Source organism: Manis javanica, chromosome 1 (assembly GCF_040802235.1).
Source record: "Manis javanica isolate MJ-LG chromosome 1, MJ_LKY, whole genome shotgun sequence".
Lineage (NCBI taxonomy): Eukaryota > Metazoa > Chordata > Mammalia > Pholidota > Manidae > Manis > Manis javanica.
In genome coordinates, this window is record NC_133156.1 from 100,309,747 (window position 1) to 100,336,730 (window position 26,984).

General features: G+C 36.6%; 1 protein-coding gene across 6 annotated transcripts in view; it reads right to left on the bottom strand.

Moving 5' to 3' along the window:
• The window catches only part of TRAPPC13 (trafficking protein particle complex subunit 13), a 54,879-nt gene that overhangs the window by 10,073 nt on the left and 17,822 nt on the right, over positions 1–26,984 (bottom strand). For 4 of the 6 annotated variants that reach the window (XM_017675378.3, XM_017675377.3, XM_017675376.3 and 1 more), the window contains exons 5-7: positions 14,458–14,585; positions 9,746–9,818; positions 1,322–1,366 (exon numbers count right to left, since the gene is read on the bottom strand). In XM_017675378.3, coding sequence (XP_017530867.1) covers positions 1,322–1,366; positions 9,746–9,818; positions 14,458–14,585 — 246 coding nt within the window. The remainder of the gene's footprint in view (positions 1–1,321; positions 1,367–9,745; positions 9,819–14,457; positions 14,586–26,984) is intronic. The other 2 variants (XM_073235667.1, XM_073235662.1) reach the window with 1 other exon arrangement.

The window sequence follows — 26,984 nt, forward strand, 5'->3', positions numbered from 1 at the left end:
GAATATGTAGTATTCCAACTCCTCTAGTCCCCAAAATAAATACCAACTGTTTGAACATCTAGCAATCTAATAATCTGATGAGATTGTATCCTCTCATCAAGTATGCATATGCTTCACTATGTGCTCAATATTCCATGTGGTTGTGCCTGACACTTTAGTTTTCTAAAATCCTTTCCTTCCAGACTCAGCTCAAGTTTTTCCTCTTCTTCCATGAAGCTTCTTCAGCCTACTCCAAAATATCATCCCTGGAGTTCCTGAAGCATATCTTTTCATATCATTCTCTTTAGATTCACTGTATATTATCCTAGGTATATATACACACGTATATATATATATAAAATATATACGTTGTTCTTTTATGTACTTTTTTCTGTTATCTAATAGGTCTTTACTGCAGGTTAGGCTCCTTATCTTAGACATCTTAGTTTGCCAAGTTGTAGTACAAACTTTATACTGAATAAAAACTCAGAAGCCAAAAGTAAAAATACATATTAAATTTAACATGTGATTGCAAACTTCTGACCATCTGGTTTAGAGGAATAAAGACATAATTTTCATTTCAAAATACTGTATTTGAGTACCTCTGAATCTATCACTGTGGTATGAGATGCATGGTTTTGGGGGATTGGTATATGGGAACCCATTAGGAAATCTGCTTTTTCTGGAACTCTAGAAGCCAGAATAAATTAGAATTTTATAAAAGAAATCCAAGCAATAAAACCTTTCTCCTCTAACAAATTGTTTTATCTCCTTTGTTAGGATAGAAGATAGATTATCTTCTATTCTAAAAGTTACTTTTTCTATATTTTTACCAAACTTTTCTTCCAAAGAACATTTTCAGCCATTCACCAAACTCAGCAACCTAACTCTGGCACAGTGACTTCCCAGGACAAAGAATTTAATGTGCTGAGCTCTACTTGCCAGTATTTTTCCACATGAATATTAAATCTTTTTTGCAGGGTTTCATCAACTATTTTTGTAATATCAGAACCACATTGTAAATACTTAAGATTGCTAGTGTTTTTAGACAGTAACACAGTCATTAAATGGAATTATAGGGCAATCACTTAATGAAAGGGGTGAAAGTTAACAAGAATAAAAATCAAGGCATACTGATTTCATGTAAGTTGAATACAACAGATTAAAAGAGATATACAATAAATTATTCCCTTTTGATTAAACTTTATGCTCATTTTTCACATGTAATTTGCAGTCCTACCAGCAATTTACTTCAATATGAAAAGAAATGTAATACATCAGAATTTGAGTCAAATAAGATCTTACTGTTTAATGAAAATCCCATTAAGTGCCCAATACATACCTCTGCATTGTAAAATTTTGTTTTCACATCCAATGGTTTGAGAACCTAGTTGAATAAAGCACATCAATCAGAGATTCTTCTCATTTTTCCATTTACTTTTATTTGTTTTAAATCATAGGGCTTAAATTTGTCAAAGGCATTTTCCAATTTTAATTGTAAAAGACTTCTAATGGGTAAGCAATACTCTTGTAAAAACAAAAACAAAAACAAAAAACAATCCCAAATGCATTTTTAAGAAAGCAACCATCATTTCTTGACTGGGTGATAGTTATGTTGAGTTACATGGGTGTCTACTTCATAATATTTTGTTAAACTGAACATGTTTTATTTATTTATATATATGTATATTTCACAAAAAATGTTTATCAGAACAAGCAACAGAACCTTTTATCTTCCTTTTAAAGGACATGCAAAAATCTTAAACAAGTGATGCAGCAAAGCAATAGCAAAATTTTTTTCCTCTCAATAGTATGCTTCCACTCACAGAAGAATGAAAACTGTATGTAGCATCATACCTAAGACCTACATTTACACAGAAAAACAATGCCTTTTCATTTCTCCACTCACACACATACATGTGTTAAACCAGTGGTTTTTAACTTTTTTATTTTTGATCATGGAATTTGGAAATTGTATATAAATATAAAATTCTACCTGCAGTAACGTGACTCATATAATCCCTGAGGGAAGCTTGGTGCATTAAGCCCAAATCAATAATCTCTCATTTAAAGATTTCTTTAGAGATTTGATATTATTTACACATAATTTATCTGGGCTTTTACACTCATTTTATGCCTCTTCTATATTCATGTGTTTTGTCAAGGCAAGACAACAGAACAATTTTGTTTTTGTTAAAAATCTTCAAGTAGGGGTGGCGCCAAGATGGCGGCATGAGTAGAGCAGCAGAAATCTCCTCCCAAAACCATATATATTTTTGAAAATACAACACATACAACTATTCCTAAAAGAGAGACCAGAAGACATAGGACAACAGTCAGACTACATCCACACCTGTGAGAACCCAGTGCCTCATGAAGAGGGTAAGATACAAGCCACAGCCTGGCGTCACCCAAGCACCCCTCACCTCAGCACCCGGTGGGAGGAGAGGAGTCGGAGCAGGGAGGGAGAGGGAGCCCAGAACTGCTAAATAGCCAGCCCTAGTCATCCACAGCTGGAGCGCAGACACATAGTGCATGGGGTGCTGGATACTAGGGAAAAGGGACAGTAAGAACTGTGAGTGGGTCACCGCAGACGGTGCCACTGGAACAAAGAAAAGCGAGTGCTCTTTGAAGATCTTAAAGGGACAGGGACCCCACCACTGTATGGATGCGCCCCGGCGCAATCAGCCCAGTAACTGGGAATCCAAGGGAACTCTGGGTGCCCCAACCCACTGGGCAGCGGCGCAGCTCGGAGGTCCCTCATAGTGATAAAGAGCCTCCCATCTGTTCCCCCTCCAGCGCAACTCTGCCATAGAGGCAGTGGCCACACCCACAGCAACCAGGCAGAGGTTCTTTCACAGCGGCCAGGCAAGAATCAGACACCCCGTATGTGTGCAGCGGCTGAGCACAAGCCGCTAGGGGTTGCTGTTCTTCCAGGAGAGGAAGGCCACAAACGAGCAAGAAGGGACATTCTCCCAGCTGACACATGTGCAACCTCTCCACAACTACCTCTATCGCCACGAAAAGGCAGAAGAATTTGATACACACCAGACTAACCCAGAAATCCTCCCCTGAGAAGGAATCTGGGGAGATAGACCTAACCAATCCCTCTGAAAAAGAATTCAAAATAAAGGACATAACTATGCTGATGGAGCTGCAGAGAAATATGCAAGAGCTAAGGGATGAAGTCCAGAAGGAGATTACAGAAATGAAACGATCTCTGGAAGGACTTAAGAGCAAACTGGACGAGGTGCAAGAGGCCGTTAATGGAATAGAAATCAGAGAACAGGAACATAGAGAAGCTGACGCAGATAGAGTTAAAAGGATCTCCAGGAATGAAACAACATTAAGAGAACTGTGTGACCAATCTAAAAGGAACAATATCTGCATTATATGGGTACCAGAAGAAGAAGAGAGAGAAAAAGGGATAGAAAGTGTCTTTGAAGAAATAATTGCTGAAAACTTTCCCAAACTGGGGAAGGAAATAATCGCTCAGACTACGGAAGTACACAGAACTCCCAACAGAAGGGATGCAAGGAGGACAACACCAAGACACATAATAATTAAAATGGTGGGCGGAGTCAAGATGGCGGCATGAGTAGGACAGTGGGAATCTCCTCCCAGAAACATATATTTGAAAATACAACAAATACAACTATTCCTAAAAGAGAGACCAGAAGATACAGGACAACAGCCAGACAACATCCACACCTGCGAGAACCCAGCGCTTGATGAAGGGGGTAAGATACAAGCCCCAGCCCGGCAGGACCCGAGCACCCCTCACCCCAGTTCCCGGCAGGAGGAGAGGAGTCAGAGCAGGGAGGGAGAGGGAGCCCAGGACTGCTGAACACCCAGCCCCAGCCATCCGCACCAGAGCGCAGACACAGTGCATGCGTGGGGTGCTGGATACTAGGGAAACAGGACAGTAAGACCTGTGAGCGGGTCTCCGCAGCTGGCACCCCTGGGACAAAGAAAAGTGAGTGCTTTTTGAAAGTCTTAAAGGGACAGGGACCCCACAGCTGGACGGAAGCATCCTGGGACACTTAGCACAGAAGCTGGGAATCCCGGGGAACTCCAGGCACCATAACCCCCTGGGCATCAGCTCTGAGATCCCCCGTCCATTCCCATTCTGGCGCCCCGCCATAGCAGAGTAGCAGCCTGAGGCTGGCCATGTCCACAGCAAGGGAGCTTCCTATATAGTGGCTGGGCAAGGAACAGAGACCCAGTCTATGTGCAACTGCCCAACACAAGCCACTAGGGATTGCTGTTATCCCAATAAAGAAAGGCCAGGAGCAAGTGGAAAGGGTCTTGGCTCTCACTGCTGGGAAAGGGTCCCAGCAGACAGATGAGTCAATAGCATACCACTGTGTCTATCAACATAAAAAGGCAAGAAAATTTGATCCAGACCAGACTAACCCAGACATATTCCACATCCTCCCCTGAGAAGGAATTTGGGGAGATAGATTTAATCAATCTTCCTGAAAAAGAATTCAAAACAAAAGTCATAACCATGCTGATGGACTTGCAGAGAAATACGCAAGAACTAAGGAAGGAGAATACAGAAATAAAACAAGCTCTGGAAGGATGTCAAAGAAGAATGGACTAAACACAAGAGACCATAAATGGACTAGAAATCAGAGAACAGGAATGCAGAGAAGCTGATGCAGAGAGAGATAAAAGGATCTCCAGGAATGAAAAAATATTAAGAGAACTGTGTGACCAATCGAGATGGAACAATATTCGCATGATAGGAGTACCAGAAGAAGAGAGAGAAAAAGGGATAGAAAGTGTCTTTGAAGAAATAATTGCTGAAAACTTCCCCAAACTAGGGGAAGAAATGGCCTTTCAGACCACAGAAGCACACAGAACTCCCATGACAAGGGACCCAAGGAGGGCAACACCAAGACACATAATAATTAAAATGGCAAAGATCAAAGACAAGGACAGAGTACAGAGTATAAAAGGCAGCCAGAAAAAAAGGTCACCTACAAAGGAAAACCCATCAGGCTATCATCAGACTTCTCAACAGAAACCTTACAGGCCAGAAGAGAATGGCATGATATACTTAATGCAATGAAAAAGAAGGGCCTCGAACCAAGAATACTGTATCCAGCACGATTATCATTTAAATATGAAGGAGAGATTAAACAATTCCCAGACAAAAAAAAGTTGAGGGAATTTGCCTCCCACAAACCACCTCTACAGGGTGTCCTAGAGGGACTGCTCTAAATGGGAACACTCCTAAAAAGAGCACAGAACAAAACACCCAACATATGAAGAATGGAGGAGGAGGAAAAAGAAGGGATAGAAATAAAGAATCACCAGACAGTGTTTATAATAGCTCAATAAGCGAGTTTAGTTAGACAGTAAGATACTAAAGATGCTAATCTTAAACCTTTGGTAACCACAAACTTAAAGCCTGCAATGGCAATAAGAACATACTTATCGATAATCACCCTAAATGTAAATGGACTGAATGCACCAATCAAAAGACACAGAGTAATAGAATGGATAAAAAAGCAAGACCCATCCATATGCTGCTTACAAGAGATTCACCTCAAACCCAAAGACATGCACAGACTTAAAGTCAAGGGATGGAAAAAGATATTTCATGCAAACAACAGAGAGAAAAAAGCAGGTGTTACAATATTAGTATCAGACATAACAGACTTCAAAATAAAGAAAGTAACAAAAGATAAAGAAGGACATTACATAATGATAAAGGGCTCAGTCCAATGAGAGGATATAACCATTATAAATATATATGCACTCAACGCAGGAGCACCAACATATGTGAAACAAATACGAACAGAATTAAAGGAGGAAATAGAATGCAATGCATTCATTTTAGGAGATTTCAACATGTCACTCACTCCAAAGGATAGATCCAGCGGACAGAAAATAAGTAAGGACACAGAGGCACTGAACAACACACTAGAACAGATGGACATAATAGACATCTAAAGAACTCTACATCCAAAAGCAACAGGATACACATTCTTCTCAAGTGCACATGGAACATTCTCCAGAATAGACCACATATAGGCCACAAAAAGAGCCTCAGTAAATTCAAAAAGACTGAAATTCTACCAACCAACTTTTCAGACCACAAAGGTATAAAACTAGAAATAAATTGTACAAAGAAAACAAAAAGGCTCACAAACATATGGAGGTTTAACAACATGCCTCTAAATAATCAACGGATCAATGACCAAATTAAGATAGAGATCAAGGAATATATGGAAATAAATGACAGCAACAACACAAAGCCCCAACTTCTGTAGGACGCAGTGAAAGCAGTTGTAAGAGGAAAGTATATAGCAATCCAGGCATACTTAAAGAAAGAAGAACAATCCCAAATGAATAGTCTAACATCTCAATTATCGAAATTGGAAAAAGGAGAACAAATGAGGCCTACAGTCAGCAGAAAGAGGGACATAATAAAGATCAGAAAAGAAATAAATAAAATTGAGAAGAATAAAACAATAGAAAAAAAATCAATGAAACCAAGAGCTGGTACTTTGGGAAAATAAACAAAATAGATAAACCTCTAACCAGACTTATTAAGAGAAAAAGAGAATCAACACACATCAACAGAATCATAAATGAGAAAGGAAACATCATGATGGACCCCACAGAAATACAAAGAATAATTAGAGAGTACTATGAAAACCTATATGCTAACAAGCTGGAAAACCTAGAAGAAATGGACAACTTCCTAGAAAAGAACAACATTCCAAGACTGACCAAGGAAGAAACACAAAATCTAAACAAACCAATTACCAGCAAAGAAAGTGAAGCAGTAATCAAAAAACTACCCAAGAACAAAACCCCAGGGCCAGATGGATTTACCTCGGAATTTTATCAGACACACAGAGAAGACATAATACCCATTCTCCTTAAAGTGTTCCAAAAAATAGAAGAGGAGGGAATACTCCCAAACTCATTCTATGAAGATGTTGGTGGAGGCAAAGACCCCAATGCCTGATGAAGGTAGATGCAAAAATACTCAAGAAATTTTAGCAAACTGAATTAAAAAATACATCAAAAGGATCATATACCATGACCAAGTGGGATTCATCCCAGGAAAGCAAGGATGGTATAGCATTCAAAATTCCTTCAACATCATTCACCACATAAACAAAAAGGAAAGAAACCACATGATCATCTCCATAGATGCTGAAAAAGCATTTGACAAAATTCAACATCCATTCATGATAAAAACTCTCAACAAAATGGGTATAGAGGGCAAGTACCTCAACATAATAAAGGCCATATATGATAAACCCACACATAACATCATACTGAACAGCGAGAAGCTGAAAGCTTTTCCTCTGAGATTGGGAACAAGGCAGGGATGCCCACTCTCCCCACTGTTATTTAACACAGTACTAGAGGTCCTAGCCACGGCAATTAGACAAAACAAAGAAATACAAGGAATCCAGATTGGTAAAGAAGAAGTTAAGCTGTCACAATTTGCAGATGACATGATATTTTACATGAAAAACCCTAAAGACTCCATTCCAAAACTACTAGAACTGATATCGGAATACAGCAAAGTTGCAGGATACAAAATTAACACACAGAAATCTGTGGCTTTCCTATACACTAACAATGAACCAATAGAAAGAGAAATCAGGAAAGCAATTCCATTCACAATTGCATCAAAAAGAATAAAATACCTAGGATTAAACCTAACCAAAGAAGTGAAAGACCTATACCCTGACAACTATAAGGCACTCTTAAGAGAAATTAAAGAGGACACTAACAAATGGAAACTCATCCCATGCTCTTGGCTAGGAAGAATTAATATCATCAAAAAGGTCATCCTGCCAAAACAATATACAGATTTAATGCAATCCCTATTGAATTACCAGCAACATTCTTCAATGAACTGGAACAAATAGTTCAAAAATTCATATGAAAACACCAATGACCCCGAACAGCCAAAGCAATCCTGATAAGGAAGAATAAAGTGGGGGGAGGGGTGACGGTTTCACTCCCCAACTTCAAGCTCTACTACAAAGCCATAGTAATCAAGACAATTTGGTACTGGCACAAGAACAGAGTCACAGACAAGTGGAACAGTATAGAGACTACAGACATTAACCCAAACATATATGGATATGGTCAATTAATATTCAATAAAGGAGCCATGGACATACAATGGGGAAATGACAGTCTCTGAAACAGATGGTGCTGGCAAAACTGGACAGCTACATGTAAGAGAATGAAACTGGATCACTGTCTAACCACATAGACAAAAGTAAATTCGAAATGGATCAAAGACCTGAATGTAAGTCATGAAACCATAAAACTCTTAGAAAAAATCATAAGCAAAAATCTCTTCGACATAAAATGAGCAACCTCTTCATGAACATATCTCCCCAGGCAAGGAAAACAAAAGCAAAAATGATCAAGTGGGACTATATCAAGCTGAAAAGCTTCTGTACAGCAAAGGACACCATCAATAAAACTAAAAGGTACCCTACAGTACTGGAGAATATATTCATAAATGACAGATCCGATAAAGGCTTGACATCCAAAATATATAAAGAACTCACGCACCTCAACAAAGAAAAAGCAAATAATCCAATTAAAAAATGGGCAGAGGAGCTGAACAGTTCTCCAAGGAAGAAATTCAGATGGCCAACAGACACATGAAAAGATGCTCCACATCACTAGTTATCAGAGAAATGCAAATTAAAACCACAATGAGATATCACCTCCCACCAGTAAGGATGGCTACCATCCAAAAGACAAAGACAAATGTTGGCAAGGTTGTGGAGAAAGGGGAACCCACCTACACTGCTGGTGGGAATGTAAATTAGTTCAACCACTATTGAAAGTATGGTGGTTCCTCAAAAAGCTCAAAATAGAAATACCATTTGACCCAGGAATTCCACTTTTAGGAATTTACCCTAAGAATGCAGCAGCCCATTTTGAAAAAGTCAGATGCACTTCTGTGTTTATCACAGCACTATTTAGAATAGCCAAGAAATGGAAGCAACCTAAGTGTCCATCAGTAGATGAATGGATAAAGAAGAGGTGGTCCATATACACAATGGAGCATTATTCAGTCATAAGAAGAAAACAAATCCCACCATTTGCAACAGCTAGAGGGTATTATGCTCAGTGAAATAAGCCAGGCTGAGAAAGACAAATGCCAAATGATTTCACTCACATGTGGAGTATAAGAACAAAGAAAAACTGAAGGAACAAAACAGCAAGAGAATCACAGAACCCAAGAATGGACTAACAGTTACCAAAGGGAAAGGGACTGGGGAGAATGGAGGGAAGGGTGGGATATGGGCGGGGAAAAAGAAAGGGGGTATTATGATTAGCATGTATCATGTGGGGTGGCCATGGGGAGGGCTGTACAATACAGAGAAGACAAGTAGTGATTCTACATCTTACTATGCTGATGGACAGTGACTGCAATGGGGTTTGTGGGGGGGTGTTTGGTTAAAGGGGGGACCCTAGTAAACATAATTTCTTCATGTAATTGTAGATTAATTATAACAAAATAAAAAGGAAAAAAATATATATATATAAAAAAATTTTTGAAGTGAAATATTACATTTCCAATGATAATTTCTTTAAATTTAATTTAGTCTGACTTTGGGTTGCTAGTAATATAACATATCCAAAAATATTATGCTATTTACTTTATTTTGGGCCTATTTTCTCTGCAGAGAAGTAGGAATAACTTGATAGGGATAAAAAATGGCATCTAAAAACTATTTACCATTGTCATGTTCAATACCTGAAATTTGAAGAATTTTCTAAAATACATCTTTTCTCCGCCCTGAGTTGTGTAACTCACTGCACACACCAAGCTGCAACAGAAAGACATCTTAATGATTTTGAATCATTTCCAACTTTGTTCCTTAATAGTAAATCTAACATACCTCAATTCAAGTAATGAATTTGGAAAATATCTATACCACTGATGTTAAAGTATAGCCAAATGAGCCTAGAACAGGAAAAATTGTTTCAGCACATATGGAAATAATTTCATGATAAAATGTTCTGATGAGTAGAATAAGTTATATCATTTTTATAACAGGAAGTCAGAAACTTTTCCTTCAAAGAGTGAAGGATATATTCTAAAATAAATCCCAGAATAACCAAATATTTAAATGTAAAAAAATAAGTTTATATAAACTAGATGAAAATGTAAATTTTTTTAAAATTCCAGGATGGGGAAAGACTGTTAACATAAGTGCAATGGAAAGGAAAAAACTCTTACAAATTTGTGAATTGAATAAATCCAGAACACCGAAACAAAATTAAAAAGCAAACAACTTTTGCTTTTTAATTCTAACAATATGAAGAGACATTCTTGTAAGCAAAACATTAATATCTCATTCAAAACAGGAGAAAAGGATAGATAGATAAATCAAAGTACCATTATTGGCTAACAAAAATATGAAATGTTCAGCATCACAAGTAGTCAAAAAACAAATTTAAATAAGAATTTTTTCCATTTCTTAAGATTTGGCAAAAATTGTTTGCAAGTGATATCAGGGTTGGTGAGGCTTGAGAGAAAGTGACTCTCTACTATTATCAGTTATACAAAATTTGGAAACTAATCCTTCAGTAAGAGTCTTAATAATGCTTACATACTACTGTAGTAAACCCAGTTCAAGCAATCTATCATAGGAAATATTAAGGTGTTCAACACTATGTTATTTATAATAGTGAAAGACTGGAAATAATCTGAAGTCCAACAGAAGGGTGAACAAAGTGTGTAAGGTAAAGCCATTTAAAAATAATGTTTTCAAAGAACATTGACTCAAGTGGGAAAATGCTTACTTACAGTGCACTGAAAAAGATAAAACCATGGACAATATGATTAAGATTTTATAAAATATTATTTAAGTTTTCTATACATATCTGTTATGTATATGTACATAAAAAAGACTAGAAAGTAATATACCAATATTTTAATTTCTCCTTTATACCTGTACCTAGTACTAAGCCAGATGCTAGGGATACAGAGTTGATGAAAACACAGTACCTGCTCTCAAAGTGCTCATGGCAGGAAGCAGTATAGCGAAGTATATAATTTGAAGCTAGATTTAGACAAGTTCTATGACATTATTTACTGGCTGATTGGTTCTATTAAGAGTCTCATTTCCTGAAAAATGGGGATTTTACACAATAATATCATTTCAATAAACTCAATTTCAACAAATATTGACTACTGCTCTCAGCCTGACTTTGGGGACATAACAGACTTCATGGAACTCATACTTCAGTGGGGACGGCAGGCATTCAGTAAGGAACTGTAAATACAAAAGACATTAAAAAAATGACAGGATACACAAAGGGGTTAGTTATTCTAGTTTAGGCAGTTAGGAAAGCCTCTTTGAGGAATTTATACTGAATCTGAGAGATGAAGAAGTGTAAATAAATTGAACAAAATAACAAAGGCATTCCTTGCAAAGGGAGAATACAAGTCAAGTCAGGGAGTTCAGAGGTAAAAGAAGCCCCCCATGACTGCAGTGTAGTGGGAGGGAAGAGCAACCAAAGGTGAGAACCACAGTGGTTGGTAAGGATGAGGTTGTAGAGAGCTTTATAAAATCTTACAAAGTCAGATTTCCTGAGGGAGTGAAAGGCCACTGAAGAGTTAAGTGACTTATCCAAGATCACATAGTTAATGAATGATGGAGCTGAAATTGGAACTCTAGAAAATTTGACTCCAAAGCTCATATCAACAATAGAATATATATAAAAAAGTACCCATGAAAGAGCCTGTCACCAAAATGAACTAATCAATTAATACTTAATGTTATATATTTTAATATGCACTTCTTTAGGACAAAGAAGGGAAGCAAAACAGTGATATAAGTAGAGATGAAAAAGAGGATAATGATAGTTAAAAACTAATAGGACTCTGTTAATTGATAGGATGTGGGGTCATAAGGCAGATGGAAAAGTATAAAACCTTAGATGGCTGAAGTTTACATATTTGCCTCTCAAAGGAAACTAGAGCATTCACATTATGTGTGTGTTTGTGTATATAAACCAGGAATACAGATTTTGAGTTTTTTTTCTCATAACTTGTTTTATTTTGGTTATTTCTGAATTCTCAGGATAGATTTAATATACAGTTAAATACAGCATTGAAAAATTGTGAATTTAAAAATAAATGCTTTTACAGTAACCGTAATGGGGTTGTTAGGGGGGACCTGATATAGGGGAGAGCATAGTAAACATAGTATTCTTCATGTAAGGGTAGATTAAAAATTTAAAAAAAAAAAAAAAAGAAAGAAAGAAAGAAAGAAAAGGGGATTACTCGTTAACAGGATAAAACTATTGGTAAATCAAAGATCAACGCATGCTTTAAATATCCTTAATGTTGATCACTTAAAGGGTGTCAGATGATCAGCTATGGAGGTACTCTTTTCTGATAATATTCCTTTCTCTTAATTAAAAAAAAAAAAAAAAAAAAGCAGTTACTGTGTGCTGACCTCCAATGAGTTCTGCACAGTGGTATAGAGGGCATGTCAAAGTGTGGGCAAAGGGTCTGTTTGTTTCTACGCAGAAGATCAAGGCCTAGCTTGGATACCCAGAAAATGAACTAAGATACGATATGAGGAGGAGCTTCCGGCATCAGCACTCTCTGGAGGACTCGTGCCGGGGGATGATCATCAAAAAGCCTCCCCAGGGATCCGGACGATGCTGCGGTTGTGGCTGCATCCAGCCCACCGTCTCCTGGACTTGCCATAAGAAGGAGGAGGGAGATGTCTAGGCTGGCATGTGCATACAGTGAGACAACGAATTTGACTGGATCTGTACTGTTGGAACTCAACCAGGAGTTGGGAGGGGTGCAAGTTGTAGCACCCCAAAATCTCATGACTATAGACTATCTATGGTTAAAAGAACATATGGGATGTGAACAGATCCCAGAAATGGGCTGCTTTAATTTGTCTGATGGTTCAAGTACAGTTGGAAAATATCCATCATATTATAGATAAATTTTCACAAATGCCTAGGGTGCCTAAATGGTTTTCTTGGCTTCACTGGAGATGGCTGGTAATTATAGATTTGCTTTGTTTATGTCACCGTATTCCTATTATGTTAATATGTGTGTGCAAATTAGTTAGTAGTTTAAAACCTATACATACTTAAGGTACTATACAAGAAGATATGTCAAAGAAATAATCAATCCTCCCAAGTTTCCTTCATATGCTACATCTATAGCTTTTCTTCTTCCTTCCTAATTACAAACCTTAAATAGAATTCGTGCCTCATATCGAATTTACCGAGTATCATAATTCCTCCAGGTGGTAAAGATACCTCGAGACAAGTGCTGGGCATAGAAGCCACAGGGCATAAATCTGCAAAGAAGTAAAAAGCTAACCTTTGCAAACAATATGGCTTCTCTCTCTCTTACCAACTTTACATTTCCCTGTATGGCCCCGGAAGATGACTGGTTAGCCAGAGACGGGTAAGATTCCTCAAGGGAGGAACAACCTAAGACAGGCACAGTCGCAGGGGGGCCATCAGGTGAGAATTTGGGGATCAACAGAGGTGAGGCTCAGAACCTCACCCCCCCTGCTTTGAGAGAAATCTTCTGCATCCGTGGATGTCTTGCTGCCCTTGTCTAGCCTGGATTAATACTTAGTCCATAGGCACACACCTGATCATCTGATCATCTACATTTGCCTTCTTACAGCACTAAACTATGTTTTCTACCTTTATCTTGCATCTACCTACCACTTCAGCATTTTATTAAAAATAAAAATAATAATAATAATAGGAGAAATGTGGGATCAACATATAAATCAAGTACAAAAATCAAATGAATATTCATATTTGACCTGATGGTTTATAGGTCATATTGCATGATCAAAACCGAAAGTTTCTGTGATGAATGCCCTTGTACTGTTCACCATGTAAGAATTTATTCACTCTGTAAGAATTCGTTCACCATGTAAGAACTTGTTCGTTATGCTTCAGAAGATTGGAGACTGACGAGAATTAGGCTTGAGATGGATTAATGATTGTACATTGAGCATTGACCCCCCTATACTGAATTTTATTGTTGTTAACAACCATTTGATCAATAAATATGAGAGATGCCCTCTCAAAAAAAAATAAATAAATAAATAAATAAATAAATAAATGCTTTTAATATCAGTAGCTATCACTTCAAAAACTAATAAATATATTTTTGATAGAGTGCTACAAGTGTTTTAAATGTTTGCATACATTTTTATTTTTTAGGTAAGATTGTCTATACATGCAAATATGAAACTAGAGATAAATGAGGGTAAATAAATATTTTTTCACTACAAAACAATCATTTTATAAGTTTGTTTCCAGTAAGCATGTAAACACTAAACATAAAATCCTTTCTGAAGTAGGTTCTTAGGCTTAATGATAAGTGGAAATAAAGCAAAAATTTCAAATAAAGGTATATGTAAGTAAAAGCCTTTGAGAATTACTAGTAAAATCAGTCCTTACATGTGTGTTCCAATTTCTTTTACTTCATGGTGTATGACATCATCAATACAACAATCGGGTTTAAGTTCAGCCACTGCAGCACTGGAGGCTGAGAGATTTAAACGCTGAGAACTTGTCTGCAGATCAGCCTTAAAAGAAAGGTAAAAATCCAAATGAGATTGGTTACTTACAAGATGCAGATGGGTATGGGTGGGAAGAATAGGGAAACAGGAACAAGGAAGGAGGGATGAAGGGGGAGCAACACTTATCTGTGTAACTCTATATAGCTCTGATGCTTAGAACCACAGTGATGGTTTACACACAAGCACACCAACAATAAATAAATAAAATAAGCAGGAAGTAGAGGGAATCCAAAATGAAATATAAACGCACCAAATGAACTTAACTATATTACAAGTGAACACAACCACAGGGGGGAGGGCAAGGAAAAAGAGAACTAATTAAGTTTAGCAAACAAAAGCTAAAGACAAAGATTGGCATACAAATGTTGCATGTTAACTGGTACATTGCTTTTGCACAAGGGTGTGGATTAGCAACTCTGAAACTCTTATGTGTATACGATACGAGGATTAAACAAAAAAATATGGGTAACAATAGACAAATTTCTCACCTTCAGAGAAAAAAGGTACAGATAAGGAAAAGGAGAAGGCTGAAAGTTTTGGTGTTAGATTGGAATTTGAGGCACCGGTATGAACATTTGCTTTTAAAATACATACACAGATGGATATTATAAGAGAAATATAAATAGATGTGTATGCATGTGTTAGTATTTAACGCTAAAAGATAAATAACCTTCAAAACAATATTAGATGTCAGAAACCAACTAATTTATTGAACTAGAGATCAACATTAAAGTCACCATATGAAAAAGGACTACTTTCTCTAAAGTAACACCTTCCCCTTATCCAGTTACTCTCTGTCATATTCCCCTTTTTAATTTCTTTGGAACATTTACCACTCTAATTATATTAAATAGCATCCTTCCTTAATTTCACTATCACATTCAACTTGAACTTATTTTTTAACATTTTTCACAATCTAGAATTATCTTATTTATGATTTTTTTTGCCTATTTCTTTCTGTCTTCACTACCACAAATGTAAGGTCTATGAAGGCAGGAACCACTTATCTTCTCTTGCTCACTACCATCACACAATAACACCACTATGTGCCTGGCACATAGGAGGCAATTAATCAACATTTGTTGAATACTGAATGAATGAACTTATGATAAAACTTCAAGGCAAATGTCAAGAAAAATTCAGAGAAAGCAAAGATCATATTAGGTCATGGAGATTAGGAGAGGTTTTTACAAAAGAGCTAGGGTACTTTAAAATTTTTGTTTTTTCCCAAAAACCAGTTAACAGGTTTTCTGCAGTTAATTCTAACATAACATTCCTAATGCTAGGTACTTTGAAGTGGGATGTTTATTAGTGCAATCTCTTTTGTTCTTATTTTCAGTTATAAAATAGGAGTAGGAAATATTTATTAGATACCTACTATAAACAAGGCCCCAGCCTAAGCACATTACATTTTTTTCTTTGTTTCTTATTCTCGTTTTCTTTTTTAATTTTTTTATTAAGGTATTATTGATATACACTCTTAATGAAGGTTTCACATGAAAAAACACTGTGGTTACTACATTTACCCATATTATCAAATCCCCACCCATACCCCAATGCAGTCACTGTCCATCAGTGTAGTAAAATGCCACAGATTCACTGTTTGCCTTCTCTGTGCTACACTGTTTTCCTCGTAAGCACATTACATTTAATACCCACAATCCTAAAGTAGAGCATCATACTATCCCTATCTTAGAAGTAATAATTTCCTCAAAGTTACACAAGTAATAAGTAATAGAGCTGGATTCAAAATTCCTTACCAAACACTTAGAAATCAGAGAAAGGGGAGAAAAAAAAAAGACGTGGTCAAATCCATGGACTTTCTGTCAAATATGCTTTCCTATGTGTCATTTTTTTAAACAGTCATAACTACAAGGTATACTGTACATGGATGAACACTTTTTATTTTTCTCATTTTTCACTCTTATAAATAATGCTTTTCCAGGAACTGAAAGATAATCAGTAAATAAAAAAGACCAAAATCCCTGCCCCTGTGGAATTCAATGCTTAGGGAAAAGACAAGCGGAGGAAAGGAGGACTGGCTTGGGAGAGGGGAATACAATTTAGAGTGCATGGTGGGCTTTATGTAGTCAACTGGTGTTTGGATGAGTAGGATTTGAATAGGCAAAGGGAAAAGGAGAGAGAGGGAATTATTCCGACTAAGTCAAACGGAGCTAGCAAAACACCTTCAGTGTGAATGATTGAAATTATTTTCAGAGGCTATCAGGAGTTTGGTATAATTAAGGGATTCATGTTCAGGAACAGAGAAAAAAAATATTTAAAAACATCTGGAGTAAACTTCAAGAGAATAGAGGCCTTGTTTGCTTTGTTTCCTGCTATAACCTCAGTGTTTAGAATTGTGCCTGGAATATACTAGTTGTTGAATGAACGAGTAAATGTCTATTATATGTCAGCAGTTCTAAAAGTATGGTTTCCAGACCAGCAGACTATGCATTACCTGAAAACATGTCAGAAATAAAAATTTGGGATACCATTTCAGATCAATCAAATCAGAAAGTCTGGAGATGAGGCTCAGCAATCAATGTTTTAACAAGCCTTCTAGATAATTTTAATACCTTCTAAAATTTGAGAACCACTGTTACAGACTATAAGAGTTATCTATATTTTTTATTTATAGCACACTAATTACACTGTTTTTGTTTATAGAACATTTAGTTTTTTTGGTAGCCAACTAAGGTTTTCATACTGCTGAAAAGTTTTTCCAATTAAAAAAAAAATGAACCTCATGGTTTCCAGTTAAACATGGTAGATTATATAGACTTATTTCAAAATCTTATTTATATAGATTTATTTTCAAAAACAACACTAAAGTGGCAGTAAAGCAATTTAAAAAGTACAGATTCACAATCACTTTTCCATTATTCCAAAATTCCAAGGGCTATAAAAAGTTAAAGTCATGAAGGCAAAGTTCCAGAGAGCCAAAGTAATGGCAGCACTGTAACTGTGACTCTCCTAAGTCACCCTGAAACAAAAAAAAGCAAAAACAAAAAAACATACAAACCTTTGTGTTAATATAACTAGAAGGCAGCAAATGTCCAAACTTGAAATTACTTGTAAATAGACAAATACCAAATTTGCATAAGCTGTTTCTCATGCTTTACCATGAGCCTTTGAAAACAAGAGATGTTCAGGAAAAATTGAGTTGAAGAGTGAAGAGGAAAGTATGGATGGGCCTATGAACGATCTAAACCACTGCAAGAAAAACAATATCTAAACTGAGTGTGAAAATACTGAGAAGGTGTATTACTGGAAGATGAGAGCAGTCTTCAGGGAAGGGACGTAACATTTGTCTGATTGTGAAGAGGCAATCTTGGAAAGGGAACATTTCAAGGGCAAAAAGTGAATTAAAAAAGGAGAGACACCATTCAGAAACTGTGCAATTAAGGGAAAAGAAGCAAGAGGAAAAAATATAGGAGGCTTAGTGCAGTTATAAAACAGAAAAACTGAGAAACACACAACTCCTTCTTCCACCAACCTCCCCAAAACCTACCCAGTGAAGAAACTACACTGCTCACACTGCTGTGAGGGGATAGTCCTGAACTAGAGTATCAAAGTGCCTCAAACAGCACTTCACACAATGCAAAGCCACCAGTTATGTCATCTACACAAAAATACTGTAAAAAGAAAACATATAATAAGAATTTAAACAATTCTCTGAGAAAAATTGCTACCCCAAACCAATAATGAAACAGAAGAAAACTATTAACACTCAAACTGAATACCCTCAAAAAAAAAATAACTGGCTATGTGAAGAAAACAGCTTGAATCAGGTGTTTTATAAACTAAGGCAAAAAAAAAAAAAAAAGGAAATTAAACAGTAGTTGACTGAACTCAGGAAAGAAATAGAAGAAAAAGATGAAAATACTCTCAGAAATGAAGACTAAATTATAAGGAACCCAAGGAAAGTTAGATTTAAATGAAAACTTACTAAGGGACACTAAAGAAAATCAGGCAAAAAAGAACTAATTAACATGTAGTTGGAGTTTATAAAATGATAAGCCAAATAATGGAATAGAACTATTAAAATATAATCCATGAAAGCTTCTAGAAATAAAACATCTGAATCTACATATTAAAAGAGTCTACTTGGTATCAGGGAAATTAAATCCAAAGACCAATTCTGAAACATATAGAAAAAAATATCCTTTGGGCCTCCAGGAAAAATTATCAAATACTTACAAGGCAAGAGAATTAGACTAGCATCAGTCCTGTCAAAAAGATAGCTAACAAAGGAGTAGCATTTCCAGAAACATAAAAAAAGAAAATGTAAACAAAAGATTTTATATCTAGCCAAATTGTCCTTCAAATATAGAAAAACACTTTTGAATAGGCAAGGGCTCAGAGAATATTTTGTCCCTCCAGCATGTCCTGAATAATCTACTTGAGAAATCTCCATCCAACCAAAATGAAGTAATAAATGGGCAAATATGAGAAAGGGAGAAAGGGAAGTGGTATAAGCTGTAGGTGAGAGTTAAAGGATGCCACTAAACACTAAAAACTCCATAGTAAGAATATAAGTAAGAAAGCAGCAAAGGGGAATGGGGAGGAACAGAAAAGGCATAAATACAAAGGTAAAAAAACAGAACAAAAATACAAAATTTCCTAAATACCAAAATAATACTAAAAATAAATAAAACACACTGTGTGAAAGAAAAGCCAGCAGATATAATACACTTAATATTTAAATATAAAATAATGTGACACAGTTGAAACCAAGCATATCAAACTTATCAATACATATGAATGGACTAAAAAATCTCAATTTGGCTCACAAAGCAAGACCCAACTACATTGTTGTATAAAAGATATATAAATAGGAACAAAATGATTTCAGAAAGACTAAAAATAGAGATGGACAAAGGCATAGCAGGCATATGGAAAGACTAAGAAAAGGGGGTGGTGATACGGATGCCAGAACTAAGGTTCATGCCAAAAAGCATTAAACATGGCAGAGGGTAAAAGTGCAAAAACCCACAATTCACAATGAAGAGTAAGTAAAAATACCTGTGCACCAAAAAGCACAACTTTTATAAAGTAAACGTGTGAGGAATATGAAGACATAAATAGAAACACAGTAATGAGAGATTAACTAATCACTATCAATAGAAGATAGATCAAGTTGACAAAGAAAGAAACTAAAGATATAGAACACCTAACAACACAAAAAGGTAAATCACATGGATATACATATCCAGCTTCACGACTGCTACAGAAAATACACCTTCTTCCCAAGTACATGGGAATATTCACTAAAAATTAGTATTAGGTCACAAAGGAAACATTAGTAAGTTCTATAAGTGAGAGTTCCCTATAATATGAGAACACAATTTTTATTTTTTTTATTAAGGTATCATTGAAATAAAATCTTATGAAGGTTTCTTAAAAGGTCAGAGAGCAAATACTTCAGATTTTGAAGGTCATACAGCCTCTGTCACAACTACATGACTCTGCTGTGGTAGCTTGCAATCTTCTATAGACAAGACATAAATGAAAGAGTGTGGCTGTGTGTCAATAAAACTTTACTTACGGGGACTGATATTTGAATTTCATATAATTTTCACACCACAAAATAAGCTTTTCAATCATTTGAAAAATATAAAAAACATTCTTAGCTCAAAGGCTTTATAAAAACAGTCAATGACCAACAAACCAATTATGAGCAAAGAAATTGAAACGGTAATCAAAAAACTACCCAAGAACAAAACACCCGGGGTGGAAGGATGTACCTCGGAATTTTATCAGACACACAGAGAAGACATAATACCCATTCTCCTTAAGGTTTTCCAAAAAATGGAAGAGGAGGGAATACTCCCAAAATCATTCTATCAAGCCAACATCACCCTAATACCAAAACCAGGCAAAGACCCCATCAAAAAAGAAAATTACAGACCAATATCCCTGATGAATGCAGATGCAAAAATACTCAATAAAATATTAGCAAACAGAATTCAACAGCATATCAAAAGGATCATACACCATGACAAAGTGGGATTCATCCCAGGGATGCAAGAATGGTACAACATTCGAAAATCCATCAACATCATCCACCACATCAACTAAAAGAAAGACAAAAACCACATGATCATCTCCATAGATGCTGAAAAAGCATTTGACAAAATTCAACATCCATTCATGATAAAAACTCTCAGCAAAATGGGAATAGAGGCCAAATACCTCAACATAATAAAGGCTATATATCAAAAACCCACAGTCAACATTATACTGAACAGCGAGAAGCTGAAAGCTTTTCGTCTGACGGGAACTAGACAGGGATGCCCACTCTCCCCACTGTTATTTAACACAGTACTAGAGGTCCTAGCCATGGCAATCAGACAAAACAAAGAAATACAAGGAATCCAGATTGGTAAAGAAGAAGTTAAACTGTCACTATTTGCAGATGATATGATACTGTACATAAAAAACCCTAAAGACTCCACTCCAAAACTACTAGAACTGATATCAGAATACAGCAAAGTTGCAGGATACAAAATTAACAAACAGAAATCTGTAGCTTTCCTATACACTAACAATGAATCAATAGAAAGAGAAATCAGGAAAACAATTCCATTCACAATTGCATCAAAAAGAATAAAATACCTAGGAATAAACCTAACCAAAGAATTGAAAGACCTATACCCTGAAAACTACAAGTCACTCTTAAGAGAAATTAAAGGGCACACTAACAAATGGAAAGTCATCCCATGCTTGTGGCTAGGAAGAATTAATATCGTCAAAATGACCATCCTGCCCAAAGCAATATACAGATTTGATGCAATCCCTATCAAATTACCAGCAACATTCTTCAATGAACTGGAACAAATAATTCAAAAATTCATATGGAAACACCAAAGACCCCGAATAGCCAAAGCAATCCTGAGAAAGAAGAATAAAGTAGGGGGGATCTCACTCCCCAACTTCAAGCTCTACTACAAAGCCATAGTAATCAAGACAATTTGGTACTGGCACAAGAAGAGAGCCACAGACCAGTGGAACAGAATAGAGACTCCAGACATTAACCCAAACATATATGGTCAATTAATATTTGATAAAGGAGCCATGGACATACAATGGGGAAATGACAGTCTCTTCAACAGATGGTGCTGGCAAAACTGGACAGCTACATGTAGGAGAATGAAACTGGACCATTGTCTAACCCCATATACAAAAGTAAACTCAAAATGGATCAAAGAGCTGAATTTAAGTCATGAAACCATTAAACTCATGGAAAAAAACATAGGCAAAAACCTCTTAGACATAAACATGAGTGACCTCTTCTTGAACATATCTCCCCAGGCAAGGAAAACAACAGCAAAAATGAACAAGTGGGACTATATTAAGCTGAAAAGCTTCTGCACAGCAAAAGACACCATCAATAGAACAAAAAGGAACCCTACAGTATGGGAGAACATATTTGAAAATGACAGACCCGAGAAAGGCCTGACGTCCAAAATATATAAAGAGCGCACATGCCTCAACAAACAAAATCAAATAATCCAATTAAAAAATGGGCAGAGGAACTGAACAGACAGTTCTCCAAAAAAGAAATACAGATGGCCAATGGACACATGAAAAGATGCTCCACATCACTAATTATCAGAGAAATGCAAATGAAAACTACAATGAGGTATCACCTCACACCAGTAAGGATAGCTGCCATCCAAAAGAGAAACAACAACAAATGTTGGCAAGGCTGTGGAGAAAGGGAACCCTCCTACACTGCTGGTGGGATTGTAAATTAGTTTACCCATTGTGGAAAGCAGTATGGAGGTTCATCAAAATGCTCAAAACAGACTTACCATTTGAGCCAGGAATTCCACTCCTAGGAATTTACCCTAAGAACGCAGCAATCAAGTTTGAGAAAGACAGATGCACCCCTATGTTTATAGCAGCACTATTTACAATTGCCAAGAATTGGAAGCAACCTAAATGTCCATCGGTAGATGAATGGATAAAGAAGATGTGGTACATATACACAATGGAATACTACTCAGCCATAAGAAGAGGGAAAATCCTACCATTTGCAGCAACATGGATGGAGCTGGAGGGTATTATGCTCTGTGAAATAAGCCAGGCGGAGAAAGAGAAATACCAAATGATTTCACTCATCTGTGGAGTATAAGAACAAAGGAAAAACTGAAGGAACAAAACAGCAGCGGAATCACAGAATCCAAGAATTGACTAACAGAAGTTCCTGTGTGGTGACCTCCAATGAGTTCTACAACAATGGTATAAAGGGCATATCAAAGTGTGGGCAAAGTTTCTGTTTGTGTTTATACAGAGGATCAAAGCCTAATTTGGCTACCCAGAAAATGAACTAAGATATGATATGAAGAAGAACTTCCAACATCAGCACTCTCTGGAAGTCATACCAGAAGATGATCATCAAAAAACCTCAACAAAGATCCAGGCGATGCTGCATCCCACCGGTTCCTGTACTTGCCATTGGAATGAAGAAGGAGATATCTAAGCTGACCTGTGCTTTCAGTAAAACAACAAATTTGACTGGATCTATACTGTTGGAACTCAACCAAGAATTAGGAGAAATCCAAGTTGTAGCGCTCCAAAATCTTACAACTACAGACTATCTACTGTTAAAAGAACATATGGGATGTGAACAGTTCCCAGGAATGGGTTGTTTTAATTTGTCTGATTTCTATCAGACTGTTCAAGTACAGTTGGACAATATCTGTCATATCATAGACAAATTTTCACAAATGCCTAGGGTGCCTAACTGGTTTTCTTGGCTTCACTGGAGATGCATGGTAATTATAGATCTGCTTTGGTTATGTAACTGTATTCCTATTATGTTAATGTGTGTGTGCAATTTAATTAGTAGATTAAAACCTATACATGCTTAAGTTACTCTACAAGAAGATATGTCAAAGAAATAATCAATCCTCCCATGTTTTCTTCTGTCTGCTACCTCTATAGCTTTTCTTCTTCCCTCCTAATTAGAACCCTTAAATAGAATTCATGCCTCCTATCGAATTTACCGAGTGTCATAATTCCTCCAAGTGGAAAAGATACCTCAAGACAAATGCTGGGCATAGAAGCCACAGGGCATAAATCTGCAAAGAAGTAAAAAGCTAAGCTTTTCAAACAATATGGCTTCTCTCTCACTTACCAACTTTACATCTCCCTGTATGGCCCCGGAAAATGACTGGTTAGCCAGAGACGGGTAAGATTCCTCAAGGGAGGAACAACCTAAGACAGACACAGTCGCAGGGGGCCATCAGGTGAAAAATTGGGGATCAACAGAGGTGAGGCTTAGAACCTCACCCACCCACCCCCGTTTTGAGAGAAATCTTCTGCATCTGTGGATGTTTTATTGCCCTTGTCTAGCTTGGATTAACACATAGTCTACAGGCACACACCTGATCTTCTACATTTGCTCTCTTACAACACTAAACTATGTTTTCTACCTTTATCTTGCATCTACCTACCACTTCAGCCTTTTATTAAAAAAAATAATAATAATAATAATAAAGGGAGAAATGTGGGATCCACATATAAATCAAGTATAAAAATCAAATGAATATTCATATTTGACCTGATTGTTTATAGTTCATAATGCATGATCAAAACCGAAAGTTCCTGTGATGCCAGCCCTTGTACTGTTCACCATGTAAGAACTTATTCACTATGTAAGAATTTGTTCACCATGTAAGAACTTGTTCATTATGCTTTAGAAGATTGGAGACTGATGAGAATTAGGCTTGGGGTGGATTAATGATGGTGCATTGAGCATTAAGTCCCCTATACAGAATTTTATTGTTGTTAACAACCATTTGATCAATAAATATGAGAGATGTCCTCTAAAAAAAAAAAGAAAATGGCGTGCAGGCTGATCTAATGAAAGACAGAAACCCCTTCCAAACTGTGACAAACATAAGTATATGTATGCAGAAATTGCATTCAGTTTTTTTGCTCATATATAAAATTCGGAATAATTGCTCTCAGACGCTCTTTTAAACTCTAATACTTTCTGATCATTTTCATTCTAGTTGACTTCCTTCTGGCAATGCTCTAGTGACCTAAACTCACTGCTTGAAGATAGTTTTTGACAATTGCTTCCTCACAAACAGTGAATTTTTACTTTCTTTATGCCCTTTCTCTTTGTGAGTAAGTTTCAGGTTGTTTAACTAAGTTAGCATAGTCTATCTCATGATTTCTAAACTACTGCAAGAATTTTCTAAGTGGTCTGTTTCCCATAAAACATCCCATATAACGTGTTCATATCAGTCTTACAAGAGTTTGAACACCTCTGCATAAAAGTCTGCACCACTGACCACTTTCTTTAAAAAGGCTAAAACCTTGGCCTAGTTTTGTAAATATTCCACTTTATAGCTACTATACATTTCTACAAACTTATCTCTTATCAAGTCAATTCTGTTAACAGCTACACAAACACATTATATATTCCTATGTCTCTGTTTATGATTAAAATGTTCCTCTTTGTCTTTTTCTCTAAATCCTACTATTCTTTAGAGATCCTCTTGCATTCTCTCCTTCAATAAGAATTTTAAAAAAAATTTTTTTATATGGATATCATTAATGTACAATTACTTGAACATTTTGGTTTCTAGACTCCTCCTATTATCAAGTCCACCCCCACATACCCCATTACAGTCACTGCCCATCAGTGTAGTAGGATGCTATAGAATCATTACTTGTCTTTTCTGTATATACTGCCTTTCCCGTGTCCCCCACACCCCCACTACATTATGTGTGCTAATCATAATGCCACATTTTCCCCCTTATCCCTAACTTCCCACCCATCTTCACAGAGCCTTTCCCTTTTGTAACTGTTAGTCTATTCTTGGGTTCTGCGAGTCTGCTGCTGTTTTGTTCCTTCAGTTTTTGCTTTGTTCTTCTACTCCACAGATAAGTGAAATCATTTGATACTTGTCTTTCTCCACCTGGCTTATTTCACTGAGCATAATACCCTCTAGCTCTATCCATGTTGTTGCAAATGGAAGAATTTCTTTTCTTCTTATGGCTGAATAATATTCCATTGTGTCTATGTACCACTTCTTCTTTATCCATTCATCTACTGATGGACACTTAGGTTGCTTCCATTTCTTGGCTATAGTAAATAGTGCTGCGATAAACATAGGGCTGCATATGTCTTTTTCAAACTGGGCTCCTGCATTCTTAGGGTAAATTCCTAGGAGTGGAATTCCTGGGTCAAATGGTATTTCTATTTTAAGTTTTTTGAGGAACCTCCATACTGCTTTCCACAATGGTTGACCTAATTTACATTCTCACCAGCAGTGTAGGAGGGGTTCCCCTTCCCCCACATCCTCGCCAATATTTGTTGTTTGTCTTTTGGATGTGGCCATCCTAACTGGTGTGAGGTGATGTCTCATTGTGTTTTGAATTTGCATGTCCGATGATTAGCAATGTGGAGCATCTTTTCATATGCCTGTTGGCATTCTGAATTTCTTCTTTGGGGAAATATCTGTTCAGCTCCTCTGTCCATTTTTTAATTGGCTTATTTGCTTTTTGTTTGTTGAGGTGTGTGAGCTCTTTATATAATTTGGATGTCAACCCCTTATCAGGTATGTCTTTTAGGAATATATTCTCCCTTACTGTAGCATGTCTTTTTGTTCTACTGATGGTATCCTTTCCAGTACAGAAGATTTTTAGTTTGATACAGTCTCATTTGTTCATTTTTGCTTTCGTTTCCCTTGCCTGGGGAGTGAAAGACCTATATACGAAACAAAAGAGCCCAATGAAGAAGTAGCTCATGTTTATGTCCAAGAGATATTTGCCTATATTTTTTTCTAAGAGTTTTATGGTTTCATGACTCACATTCAGGTCTTGGATCCATTTTGAATTTACTTTTGTGTATGGAGTTAGACAATAATGCAGATTCATTCTCTTACATGTAGCTGTCCAGTTTTGCCAACACCAGCTGTTGAAGAGACTGTCATTTCCCCATTGTATATCCATGGCTCCTTTATCATATATTAATTGACCATATATGCTTGGGTTTATATCTGGACTCTCTATTCTGTTCCAGTGGTCTATGGGTCTGTTCTTGCACCAGTACCAAATTGTCTTGATTACTGTGGCTTTGTAGTAGAGCTTGAAGTCAGGGAGCATAATCCCCCCTGCTTTATTCTTCCTTCTCAAGATAGCTTTGGCTATTTGGGGTCTTTTGTCATTCCATATGAATTTTAGAACTATTTGCTCTAGTTCACAGAAAAATGCTGTAGGTATTTTGATAGGGATTGCAATGCATCTGTAGGTTGCTTTAGGCAGGATGGCCATTTTGATAATATTAATTCTTTCTAGACAAGAGCATGGGATGAATTTTCATTTATTAGTGTCCTCTTTAATTTTTCTTAGGAGTGTCACGTAGTTTTCAGGGTATAAGTC